Source organism: Rhinolophus hipposideros (genome assembly GCF_964194185.1).
Source record: "Rhinolophus hipposideros genome assembly, chromosome: 18".
In the NCBI taxonomy this organism is placed as follows: Eukaryota; Metazoa; Chordata; class Mammalia; order Chiroptera; family Rhinolophidae; genus Rhinolophus; species Rhinolophus hipposideros.
The window spans coordinates 13,286,033-13,299,724 of record NC_138064.1 but is presented as its reverse complement, the minus strand read 5'-3'; the positions used below and the strand labels follow the sequence as shown (position 1 = coordinate 13,299,724).

The 13,692-nt window shown below is 38.7% G+C and overlaps 1 protein-coding gene across 2 annotated transcripts in view; it reads left to right on the top strand.

Annotated features, from left to right (window-relative positions):
- CREB5 (cAMP responsive element binding protein 5) overlaps positions 1-13,692 on the top strand; it is a 381,389-nt gene that overhangs the window by 78,595 nt on the left and 289,102 nt on the right. For both annotated transcript variants that reach the window (XM_081079476.1, XM_081079475.1), the window contains exon 4: positions 9,186-9,307. In XM_081079476.1, coding sequence (XP_080935602.1) covers positions 9,186-9,307 — 122 coding nt within the window. The remainder of the gene's footprint in view (positions 1-9,185; positions 9,308-13,692) is intronic.

Here is a 13,692-nt window from a genome sequence, read left to right as displayed (position 1 = left end):
TGAGTTGTAATAGGCTATCTAGTGGATATTTTTTGCTTTGCTATTTGTTTTTTCCCAGAAAGGACTTCAATATGTATTTATCTCAAATCTCATTTTAGTTTTAGCATATTAGATTAGGATTACAAATAGAACTGAAGTTTTTACTTGTTGATATCTTGATTTATTTAGATTTGAATTTATCAAAAGCTTCAGAATCTACTTTTATTAAAAATAGATTCATTAAAATTTTGTTTATTAATGTACTTTAAGCCTCTGTTGTGGCCTATCATGAAGATGAATGATTTTATATAATTCAAAATATACTAATAAAAATAGTATAAACCAAATCTTAAATTAGCAAGCATCATTGCGACAAAAATCTTCAAGTCCCTCTTAGGCCATTTTCTTAAAGCAATATTCAATTACGCAAAATTTTATTCCAGATAAACTGGAGTTTGACATGTATTAAGGAGATAAAGTATGGTAGGTATGTTTCTTACTAATTTCAAGATATCTGGTTAACTTGTATCTTAGAAAATCACTTCATCCTTTATTAATTGCAAATATTAAAGATAGGGAACTTATTAAAATGCCACAGGTATACACTTTAAGGATAAGTGTCCAAAGAATTATAATATCTGAAATAATTTCATAGCTTATCCATAAAGTCCATTTTATTTAGACCAGGTAGAATTTACTACTCAAAATGATCTTTGACATGCCACCAGGCAGGGTCGTAAAAATGCCAGTCATGGTGTTATATTAAGATGAGTCTGCTCTTGTGGATAGACAGTAAACATAAAAATCTCTCATTCTAAAGGAACAGTACTAGCAGGGACATGAATGGGGGTAGTGGTTTTGGATTCTGAGGGCAAAAACTGATAGTCCCTCTCGCCATTCTTATTTGACCCATGTGGTCCATTTCCAGAGTCCTGGTATCATGATGGACATGAGTCTGTCCCTTTAGCTGTTGTTAATCTGATAGAAGATAATTCCACGGTGATAGAAGTTGTGATATTAAAGATTTTTAGATGTCAAGTTTACAATAGGAATCCATTGAGGACAGGACCCTTTCACACATTAGTTGCAAAATTACCAGCTATTATGTGACATAGATCTGCTTGGTTTGAAAACACGATCAAATTTCAGTACTAAAAGTAAAAAGGATGCTTTTTGGGTCTATTTTAATGGCATTATGGTTAGGCATCCAGAAATTCCCAAATCTTGCCTGTGAGAAATCTCCACCTCCTCTTATTTACAGGGCTTCCAAATTCTGTATAGGAAAAACAAACAAACAAACAAAACAATGGGAATCAAAGGGTAACTTTATTTATAGCTGAACAAGCAAATAATATTCTAAACGAGAAGTGTGTGTGTGTGTGTGTGTGTGTGTGTGTGTGTGTTGGTGGAGTGTGGTGGAAATATCAACCTAGAAGATGCTGGATCTTGCTTCATGATGGGATTAGTAGGCATTTAACAGCCTGGTCCCATGTGCCTCTTTCACAGCCTTCTCACCTCAAATGTTGATTGGGTTTCACCTTTTGAGGAAAGATCCACAACACTCTTGAACTTCACCTATTTATTCAGCAAACACTTACGGAGGGCCTATGAGGATTCTATTGTGTTAGGTGCTGGGAACACTGCCATGAACAAGACAAACGAGGTCCCTCTTCCACGGAACTTACTACACTCTATTGGGAGTGGGGAGGAAGAGAAATAATAGACAACCCCTTCCCCAGATAATTAACCAGAAAATATCCATTCGTGACAAGTGCTATGCTAAAGATAAAACACGACAATGTGACACGAGTAGCCAGCAGGCTGTCTAAGGGAGGTCAGGCAAGGCCTCGCTGCATGGGTGGCATTTCAGCCAAGATCTGAAGTTCAGCACTGTGGGCTCCAGTCGTCTTTCTCCCTGACTTCTAAATATGATGAGACCGGAAGTGGTAAAACCACAAAACCAGATGTAGTACGGCTAACTGTATCTTGAGCTGAAACACAGAAGAGACTAGCTTCCTCACCCCATCTTCCCTGTCACCACCTGGTACAGAGCATCTTACATCAATGACAACATGGTCCTTCAGAATCCAACTATGTCCCTGGATTAGGACTAGAATCAGGGCTTTTCTCTAGTTCTGGGCTCTAAACCTAATTCTCAGCATAGAGAAAGCAAGAATGTTGTTCAATGAAGTAGAACATTTGTCTCCAAGAGATTGATCACAATAAACTGGACAACGTCAGAACCCAAATCCATTGCTCACAGCTCTGCTATAAACCCTACTTAATCATCCATAGGAATTTTGAGGGGGAAACTAGAGGGAAGAGGGAAGATAATATATCTCACTCCAAATTCTTTTTGGAACGAATTGGAATATATATATATATATATATATGTTTGTATGCCACCATGTATCTTCATCATCAATGGAAAGGGAAGTTAAGTATGGGCTGTGTGTGTGTGTGTGTGTGTGTGTGTGTGTGTGTGTGTGTGTGATTTACTTGTTCAATTATACACACACACACACACACACACACACACACAGAGCCCCTACTTAACTTCCCTTTCCATTGATGATGAAGATATACAGTGACGTCCCACTACGTATATTAGTCCGATCTTAACGGAATGGAGGGTGGTGGAGATAGTTTGCACCTGAGGGCAGCATGATAATAATAGCGTCCATTTATTACCTTAACTTATGCCTGTAATTGTGCCTCCAACTTTATACACATTGTCATTTAATCCGGGCCATTTTTTTCACATGAGGAAACAAAATCAGGACGATAAGCAGTTTGTCCAAAGTCCCTATCTGCCTATAATTTAGTTGCTGTACACGGATTTGGTGAGCTACACATACTAAAAACATGCTTTGGTCTTAGACTTCTGTTTGGATATAAATCTATGCACTACCTTTTCTTGTATTATTAACTTATCTCTTTCACAGTCATCAAATGGAGAAAATAATCAAAAGTTTTTAGAAGGAGATTATACTAACACATTAGCATTTAGGGGAACAAAGATTGTGTTTTTAAATCAGATTTTCTCATCCATGTGACAAGGAGCCATTGACATTGATAGGATTTGTCAGCTTCTCATTCATGTTTCTAGCTGGTTGAGTGAAATAGAATTTTAAATAATTCACCTAAATATCTCAGAGGCCTTGCTCTGCAGTCTTCTTTCATGTACGAAAAACTGGCTTCCAGTATATTCCAACTGGAAACCAATCCCTATGACAGAGTGAAGGAGAACTCAGGCAATTAGTGACTAATGAAAACGTTAAGCTTTAGCTTCCACTGATCAGGGCAGGTTTTGATAAGAAAATCACCTTGGATCCCTTAGTTCACTTGGGCAGCAGAGACATGATCTCGCACTGTTAATGACCCTTTTTACCAGCTCAGCTGTTTTAAAGCGAATTAAAATTGGGGCTTGATTGCTGTTAGAACACTTGGGGTAGGCCCTGGCTAATAGCGAGTAGATGTAGAATATGTATTTGCTTAATTTAAATCTCTAAATCTATGTCTTCTGGAGCCACGCATCGTAAGCAAAGCCATTATCAGAGCCTTTTCTAGTGAACTCGTAGGCACTCTAAGGGTATCTAGTCCACCAGCTCTCCACCTTGACAATATATGGATCCCAGCATGCAATTCAAGAATGTGAGAGTGTGTCTCATCTCTCCCTAACCTGCATCATCCAGTAATGGTCATCTTTTAAGCATCCCACAGCCGTTATTTTAGAATCAGAGTTGCCTTGGTTTGTGCTATGGTAGCACTGCTTCTTGCGATAGATGTAGGGAAATAGAAATGTCAATGTTACTGAGGGGACCCTCTTGCTCTTATTGTATATTTACACTCAATGAAAGGCATATTTATTGCAGAGAAGCCTGTCTAAAATTCCATGGAGTTCTGTCATTTGTTACTGATTATTGATCTTATAAAGGATTATGTATTTTCAAATTCAATGAATGTAAACTCTCTTAATTAGGACTTTATTGAGATTCAGATAGGGACTAAGTATGATTATTTCAAAGAAAGCATTTGCTGAAGAATTCATGGGATAAATATAACTATAAAAAGATTGTAAAATGGATCTAAGAAAAATGCTTTTTCTGAGAACCCCAACTCTTGCTAAAATAGATACGTTAATTCCACTTCTTTTCTCTATTGATTTTAGTGCACTCCTGTGAATTCCATTAAGCCACATTTTGTTGGCTGAAATTGAGTCATGCAAATAATAAAACTGTATTGCCTTTTAAAAAGTACCCTATAATTAGAATGGTCACTAATTCAAACTGATCTTTTTTATAACTGGTCTGAATTAGTGAGGCTTTTATAGTATTACTAGTCACCATCAATTTAATACGAAATGATGTAAAATTACTCTGTATAGTAATACCTTTAGTAATACCATAGTTAAGAATATCAGACCAACAGGAAAGAAAATTTTGCTTAGGAACTTCATGTTGTTCTCCTCTGGTGTATGATGGGAACTCTGCCTTTTTTTCTTTTTCTTTTTTTTTTTTTCAATCGATGACTTGCTGCTCTACCTCTTTTACCATTGAGGAAAATGAAACATAGACAAACATATAACTCAAACGCAGCTCTGAAACCGAATAAGGTAGCGACCTATTATTAAATTTGAGCAGACTAAACACTTTTTAAAAGAAGCATCAGGTTTCAAGCTTTGGCTTTGTGCTTGTCTTTTACACTTTGGAATCATCATACTTGCTGAAGCTGAAGCACTTGATGCTAGGCAGACAATGTACTAACTGGAAAACTTAGTGAGTTACTTTTTTTCCTAATAGTTCTAGCCATATAATTGTTGTTCTTCTCAGTTGTAATGTAGTGCAGAATTTCCTATTGTGTAACTGATGAGTAAATTCCTAAATTATAATATCACGGGTCTGCCATTCTTCTGCATAGACATGAAAGTAGGGCCTATGGCAAGTATCCTCTACCTAGCTACCTACAGAGGTAGTATTTCTATGAAAAGGTGCTCCTTTTCTCAACAAACAGGTTTACCATTCCAGGAAGGAAACCAGATGTTGAAATATGACAAACTTTACAAAGATATTTTTATCCCTTTTGGTGCCAGCCTTTCATGCCCGATGGGTAAAGCGATCCCCAAGGATGTATGTGAGGGGTAGGAGAAGTGGAAGAATTCTCATTTGTACTGGCCCCAGTGTCTGGGTCTCCTGAGAACATGGTATGCTATTTGCAAACTCTCTACGGGAAGGTAAATGCAGGTGCTTATGTAGCACCAATTTAGATTTACAAAGACGATAACAACAAACTACTTTCAACGTGGGTCAAGTTCAAACTCAAATGTCATTCACTTTTAGTTTTGTTTGAGATTTGGGGTTATCTCCTTCTCTCATTCAGATGTGCCTCAGTGAAGTGGAAATACTGCAAGAAAGGTGAGCAGAGTTCTTAAATGATCATCTCCGCGCTGAGTTCCGATTGGAACCAGTTCCTGTAAGTCCTCGGAATGTGGCCTGTTACTACTGAACAAACTTTAGAGCACCGCCCCCTATCATTCAGGATATAGAAATTGCTGCTGCTGTAACTAACTGGTGCATGCTTTTAGTTCTAAATAGGGTGTGGTTTACAAGAATTTTAATTTATGGCCACGGACAGTACCCACTTACTTCAGGTCTAATTTCAGCTGGAATAGTTATTTGACAAGGCATTCATGTGGCTAAGAACCTCTGCCTCTTTTATTTAAGCTGCTGATGGATTTAGCTGTTCCCTTTTTGAAGATTTGCACATTTCCTGGCTTACTTAGAACTGGTACCATGTGGGATCAAAGACAACTGGAGACCCTGTATTAATTCTAATAAATGTTAAAACAAAAGTTAAGCTCCATTGTCTGGTTTCTGTTGTAACTGGAAAGAATAGCTCATTCACAAGAAGAAAATGAATAAAAAATTAGGAACAGTGTGCCTTATCTATTCCAAATGTGGATATAGATATCTGTTTTGTTTTTCCCTCACTATATCACACAGCAAAAAAGGTCACATTTGATAACAACTCTGGGGCCTTCCTTTGGGTTTTCCGCTCTCGGGATGGGAGGGATTCAACTCTGTTCACGGCCTGTGGCTTTCCTACTCCCTAGCTTTTATTTCCCTATTGCTGTAGAGAGGCCCATGGTGATGGAAATGACATTACTATCCCTGTACCATGTATGTACTTTCAACCTTCTTGGCTGGCATTTGTGGGTGTGTGCTGGTGTTTGGGAATAATTTTGCTTTAGAGGAGACATGAAACATCTCTCAGCTTTGTTTGGGGCTTGGCCCTGAAAGGCTACCCTGAATTTGACTGGCTAGCCTAAATTTGATTGAATTCATGGACCATCTCATGAATTTGTCTCAGAGTTCAGGAGTTGTATGGAGCCTCTAGGATGACTGTTTTTTCTACCTGGAATCATGGCCCTCAACTCGTAAATCTCCAACAAAGAAGCATAAAGGAATAAAAAGGAAGTTTAAACCTGGAAAGCTAAATCCCTACTGATGACAAGTGGTCTAATATTTCGGTTCTGTTATGTGCTGTTTTCTCAGGCTTTCTAGTCACAAAACGTTTCTGCAAGAGAGTAGACCGTCTGTAGGAGAGTAATGCAGTTCTGTTGTGTGACAGATGAAATGATTCCAAGATATTTCAAAAGAACCAAGGGTTGTGAGATTGTCTATTACCAGTACAATTATGTGACTATATTTATAAATAGGGCCGGGGCAAGTTTCAGTTTTCTCATAAGTAAAATGGGGGAAATAATTTTTGTCTAATATGGTGGGTTTGAAAATTAAGATGCTGCTTAGAAAGCAGTGATCACTATGGCTGTTTTGGAATAAGTACCCAATAAATGGGGGAGTATGTAAACACACACACACACACACACACACTTTTATTTCTACTCTCAAGTCTTGTCTAGTTACACCTTCTGTTCAGAAGACTCCTTGTCAGTATATCTAGCCCTTACCTCTGGCCCGATTTCTAGTGTCTAACTAGCTGTTACTGCTGTTCCCATTTAGCTGTCCTTTAAAGAGTCGTATGTTTCTTTGGCAGTGACTGTTGAAGCAAACCTCTATCACAGAGCTGATTTTAGGATTCACAGAATCATGTAACTTTAGAACTTTATTTGAAAGATGCAGAATATGAGGTCTAGAGAATGTAGGTAATTTCCCCCAATAACAGGATTTCAAATCTAGAGTTCTGGGTTGTCAATGTTGCTTTTTTACACATATAACAGAGTCCTTTGGAGCTGGAAGGAGAGTCTGGGCAATGCACAGGACTTAGATTGAGAAGGGATTGTGTTCATAAGGAAGAGAGGACTTAATAGTGATAAGACGGTTACTCCCTTGTGTTATTTTGTGCAAGGTGTTTGACTTACTTCTCCATTTCTAAAATAATATGTTCCCTACTTATCTCATAGATTTTGTGAGATTTAGGTTCTAGACAATATGGATGGAATATTTATACTTGTCTTCATAAATACTAATTTTATCTTTAATTAGCACACAACACATAACTTATATGTATATATTCGGTACATAGCTGCATATGTATGTATCTTAATAAATTAACATGCTAATAAAACCATTCTCAACAAAACCATTCTCTTTGCATCTCTTTTATCTGTAATGTCCAATTTATGATCATCTGTTGTAGGCTCTCTTTGTACCACAAAGAGAACTCAGTACCGTGGAGAACGGGCTAGGAATGGGGAAGAATGCAGTGGGGATTTTGCTGCATTGAAATCCACATTCACGAGTGGGAAAGCGCCTCATCCACAGGGAATCAGGAAACATGGCCTTGGCCTCCCTGATTAAATGGGCATATCGAGCTATTTTCAGCTTCATAGATGTTAAACTATTTCTTTGAATCTCAGTGGATAATTTTCTGGGATTAACTGCTCTCTGCAGGATTTAGAAAAGTAAATAGAATTCTATTTTCTTGTCATATAGGAGTTTATAAAGAGAGTGTGGAAATGGCACATTTGTTTCAACTTCAGGGCACTGCCTGATGGTGATATCTTAGAAAACTGAGCAGAAAGAGATTTTGAGACTGAGTGTAAGTCAAGCCTGACAAGTGCCATAATCTAGCAGCATCTGCCATAGGTTCAGGTGGGAACAATACATGTGCATGGTGAAAATAGCACCGAGGCCTTGGTTTTAATTGTGGTATTGCCACCTGTACCTGGGAGACCTTGAACAAGAGCCTTAATCATTCAGGGATTCAGTCTTCCTCACTTGTAAAAGAATTGGCACTGTCAGCCTCCCCCCCCACCCCATGATGCTTTCTGGTTCTTGTATCTTCTGTTTCTGAGAAAGGGGCAGTTTATACAGTTTTATTCGTGTCAACTCAAATACACCTTCACTTAGGAAGATGACTGTCCTGCATGATTACAAAGGTGTAATTCTCCCTATTTACCTTAGAAGATATTGTGAGATATAGATTCTAGAGAATGTGTGTGAAAATATTTTGTAAACGGCCTAAATATTAGCCCCAAATGGTGGCTTCAGATCCTCCAGTTTTCTAAGTAGTAACCTCTCTCAAAACAGTCAAAATATGAAAGAAAGTCTATCCGTTTGAAAGAGTATCCTCAGAACACTCTTTTTATAGTAAGGGAAATTAAATTAATAATTATATTTTTAACAGGTGAAAGCTGACTGTATTTGACTTGGAACCTTTCATCATCCTCCCTCTCAAAACGGGAGATAGAATTGCTGAATTTTCCTTCTCTGTTAACAAAAGGAATTATCATGCTCTTTTGTTTCTTTTTGTTTGATACAAAAATTTATAAAATCTTTTTTTCCTCCCAGCCCCCTGCAATCAGGTCTACCATAGGCTGAGCAGATTTTTTTTTGGCCTGATTTTAGCTAAATCATTTTTTCCCAGTTAGAAAAAAGTCATTCCACATATTGCAGAATTATTCAAATGATATGGACCCAGGCAAGTCAAGGGCAGGATCTCCTGAAGTCCGGAGGGAGGTTTGGAAAGCCCTCACATACTGTAGCCTACCACACATTACGTTCCTTCTTTGGGGCTTACGGTTTTTCTTCCACATTCTTATTTTATTTAGAGGTCTGGAAGATTATGGATGGCCAGCCGGCATCTTAATTAAAGCGAGGGGAGGGGATGTGTGAATTTAGAGCATGCTCACCACTGGCTTTTGAGGAAAAGATCCCATGTATGATCACTCGGTCTCTTTGCAGATCAGACTCCGACCCCAACGAGATTCCTGAAGAACTGCGAGGAAGTGGGCCTCTTCAATGAGCTGGACTGCTCCCTCGAGCACGAGTTCCGGAAGGCTCAGGAGGAGGAGAGCAGCAAGCGGGTAGGTTTGCTTGGACAGACACCTTAACAGTGCCTCCTCTAACACCTGGTAGAAACTTCTGCGTGGAAATTGGTAGCAGATTGTGCTGATGTGGCCTGGCCCTTAAATAGTGTTTGATCCATTTGCAAGCGTTTGTCTAATATTTTTTTTAAAAAATGGATAGATCCCTGAGTGGGGTAGAATCCAAGGCCAGAAAAATCATGGGAAAAAACAATGTCTGAAATAAGAAGGTCACGCAAAAAAAAATTTAGAAAAATTACCTGATTCGTGGACCTGAGTTGGATAAAACTCACAGACTTTTTCTGTTCAAAACTAGTTGTTTTACTTTGCTAAATACTTAACAGGAAGCCTTATGTGGTGGTGAGTGCAGAAGACAAGAATCAAAGGACAACTGGTGAAAAATTTTAGCTATAGGAGAGGGGATTTCTCCGATTTGGGCCCAGATTGTAACTGTCTGATTTCCATAAGATCTCCACCAGGTTCACAGTTACTTCCTGGTCATATTATTGCACATCTGTTGCTGTTGAGACAAATAGGTTAACTCTAAGTGTGCATTATTTGTTCTTACAAATGTAGAAAATCCACTTTATGAATCCCTCCAGAATATATGCAGTTTTATTGTAATGTTGTGCTGGCATTTTCAAGTCACTTTACAAGATTAAGGAAAGGAAATGAGGTCATAAGTAAATGTGATAATGAAGCTTTTTAGCATTTTTTTCGTTGTTTTTATAGACCATTATTGAATGCCCGAAATGTACTAAACAACAAATTAGACACATTCCATGAACAGAGTCTTAAAATGTGAAAGTTGGTTGAAAGGAAGGACCAGCTAGGTTGTAATGGACTCTGACGTTCCAGCTGTTCCCTTAGGAGAAGAAATTTTAAAAGGTTCTGATATTTCTCTAAGTGTTTCAAAACCTTTGAATTCTCCTCTACGTGAAATTTTAATAATCCTCCTCCACCAGGTTTTTCATGTCACTCTCATCACAATAGTCAGGGCTTTTATATTCAGTCTGTACTGCTTTAGGAAAAATCATGAAAATAGGCGAAGGTTGCAAGAGGGGTATAAAATCTCAATCAATTCATTTTATTTGTTTATAATTAATTTGTTATTCGTACTTGACACCCTCTTCCCCACCACCCCAGTGATATGAAGGGCCTTTCTTCAAAAAAAATATAAATAAATAAATTTTATGTAGTACTTATTTGCCAGATAGTGCTCTGAGCACTTAAAGAAAAATGAACTCAATAAAAATAAAAGGCGCATGCACATTCTATATTTCGTGGCAATAGAAATAGATTTCTTAAAAAGAAAAAAGAAAAGAAGAGAAATAAACCATGAAAACAGCAAGGGAGAAGAACCAAAACCCAAAAAGTCTAGTAAATTTCCTCTATTGAGTAACACATTTAGCTCTCCTGGTAGGCATGGCATATGCAAAAGCAGAAGGGATTAAGTTTATTCATTCCCTGCGACAGTCAAGATTGGCTTCTTAGATTAAACTGAACTGCACGAAAGGTGTGTCCTTGGTTCCTGTTGTCTTCATGTTTGACAGAATGGTTTTAACTGAAGTGCATGCCTTTGATTTTCCTACCGACATTTACCAATGGCAGCGTGAAGAAGCCATGGTGGGAGTGTGGCTTTAGATGGTCTCCAGTACGTAGTAGTCCTGATCTCCTCTATGATGTCCCGTGGGAGGAAATTCTTGCAGATGTGAATTCCAGGAAATAGTTTGCTTACCCCGAGGAACTGAAATATTTTCTCTTCATGGACATGAGAAGCACTGTAACTGGTTCTGTTTCTCTTTTCGCTTTGACTGCTCGGTTAACATTTAGTCAAATTTACTGCTTAACTTCGAGAACCTTTTAGGACTCTGGGAGGAAGGTAGTGTACTTCTCCCCAATAGACTAGACTTTCATTTCTAGTTTATATTTCCTCTGGTCCTGATTTTTAATTTAAGAAATGTTTTCATGCTATATATATTTTTTGTGAGCTGCTTTTGATTCCTCGTGAGTTGAGAAAGAGTATAAATTATTAAACTTTAGAGAGGAAGATAATTAGGCAAGCAAAGTTGAAAAAGATGACTATGAGAGTTGTAGAAAAAAGTACTTTCTCTCTCTTAAGTATTGCTCTTAGCCATGTGATGATTTCTTGGTGGGGAGATCCTGCAACAATCTTTCCCTGTGGTTTTGGGGTGGGCTTCTCAGCAGACCACCATCTCTTGCATGCACTAGGAGCTAGACAGCATTAAGACTGTTGAGGTATCCTCTTCCCTTGCCTGGTTCAAACCAGATGGACCAAATCCAGCCTTGGGTGCCCATGGCTCCACAAGAGGGCATACTCTTGAGCACCAATGCACGTCGACTCATCCAGTGGCCAAAAGGGCTGTGTTGGTGGCTTCCGTTCTAGCATTTCTTTGGAAGCCACAGGCTCAGGAAATGAGTAGGAGATGCTCTCCAATCTGCCAGTATACTTTTACCCACCCTTTGGTCTACATTTCTCCAGCTACCAACATCCCTGGCACACTGCCAACCCCAGCTCCTACTTCATTTATTTTGTTCCCTGCTTAAAAAGTAGGAATACAGATCTTTATTCAATGCATACCTTATTATTACTGAGTGCTATCTTCTCCTGCTTCCCTTTTGCTCCACATTCAGGTAATTGTTTCTTCTTAATTCTATGTCTCCAACTCTCTTCTGATTTCTTTACCTCATTGTCTTTTAATAAAAGACTTGCATTAGTTTCCTCAGCAAGTTTTACTTAGGTGGGAGATGGGTTAATTTATCTAAGGAATTTGTTTCAAAATGTTCTTGCTAAAACTTTCTAAGTACTTTATACAAAAATATTGGAAAGATTGGACTAGTCCATCCACCCACCTTTAAATCTCTTGCTGTAGTTTGCTTTGGAAAATTCTATTAAAGAGCAAATAGAGAATTGATCCTTGCTTAGCCCCTATGGCTGTCCATTGGGGAAGATTGTGCTGTACAGACTACCTCTAATCCTGATACCCTTTTTCAAAAGCATCCCAATATGTATGTAGAATGAGAACAGGATAGAGGCAGGTTATGGGCACTGGAAAAAGCCCTAATATCCATTATGTCATAAATAGCAGACAACACATTCTACAATTGCCTCAGTTTTCCATGTTAGTATAAGCTCATAGCCTCAAAACTCTTTAATAAGAGATTTTTGTTTTTCCAGTTGGAAACACATTCATCACTAGCAGGCATCACAAATTTAAACTCGCCTATGGCTTAGAAATCAGGCTAGTGCATGTCCTAAAACAGATGAGAAACTTTTGTTCGTTATTGATTCATTCAAAAAAATATTTTCGAGTGCCCACCACATGCCAGGCGCTATCCAAGGCATTGGTGAATATAGGTACTACTGACTAAAGCTGGTAAGAAAAAGAAAATAAAACAACACTGCCTTCAAATAACTTAGTTGTAGTGGGCAAGACAAATAAGAAGCAGGTAAAAAATAAAAGATATCACATGGCAGAAGGTGATGAGTGCTATGGAGAAAAATATAGCAAGGCAGGGTCACAGGTAATGCTGGGGGTGGTCAGGGAAGGCATGGCTGGTGAATGGACATGCAGCAGAGACCTGAAGGAGGAGAAGGCTTAGAATGGGTAACGTGTTGGGGAGAAGAGTGTTCCAAGTGGAGAGAGCAAGAAGTACAAAGCCCTGAGGCTAGCGGATCCTCAGTGGGTTGGAGGAATGAGGCAAAGAGGCCAGTTTGGCTGGAGGGAGAGTATGTAATAATCATAAAGAGTGGGCGTGGGAGGGCAGATCCGGGAAGGCCTAAAGACTTTGGCTTTTACTCTGAGTGAGATGGGGAACCATACGACAGTTTTGAGCAGAGGAGTGATAGGATCTGACTTTTATATGAAAAATATCATTTTGGCTGCTGAGTTGAAAGTAGACTGTTGGAGGGTGCCAGCAGAGAAAGACCAGTTAGGCGAGTGTCGGCAGAATCTGGATTAAAGATGTTAGCATATTGGTCAAGGTGGATATAAAGGGGGTAGTATATTCTGAAGATGGAATGTATAGGATTAACTGATGGATTAGATTTGGGGAGTAGTAGAAAGAATCAAGAATCAAGGATGGACCAGGTTTTTGGTTGAAGTCACTGGAAGGATAGAGTTGCCTGTGGGAGAAGCAGTTTTAAGGGGAAAATCGAGGGGGTTGTTTTTAGACTTGTTAAGTAGAGATATTGAATAGGCATATGGATATCTAGGTCTGTAATTCAGGAGATGGCAACCTGTCTGGAGATGTAAATTTGGGAGTCACTGATAGATAGATGATGTTTAAATAAAGGAGACAGGATGGGATCACCTGGGCCAGGAATGAAAAGAGGTGGAACTTGGCAGAGTCCTCCAGAATCC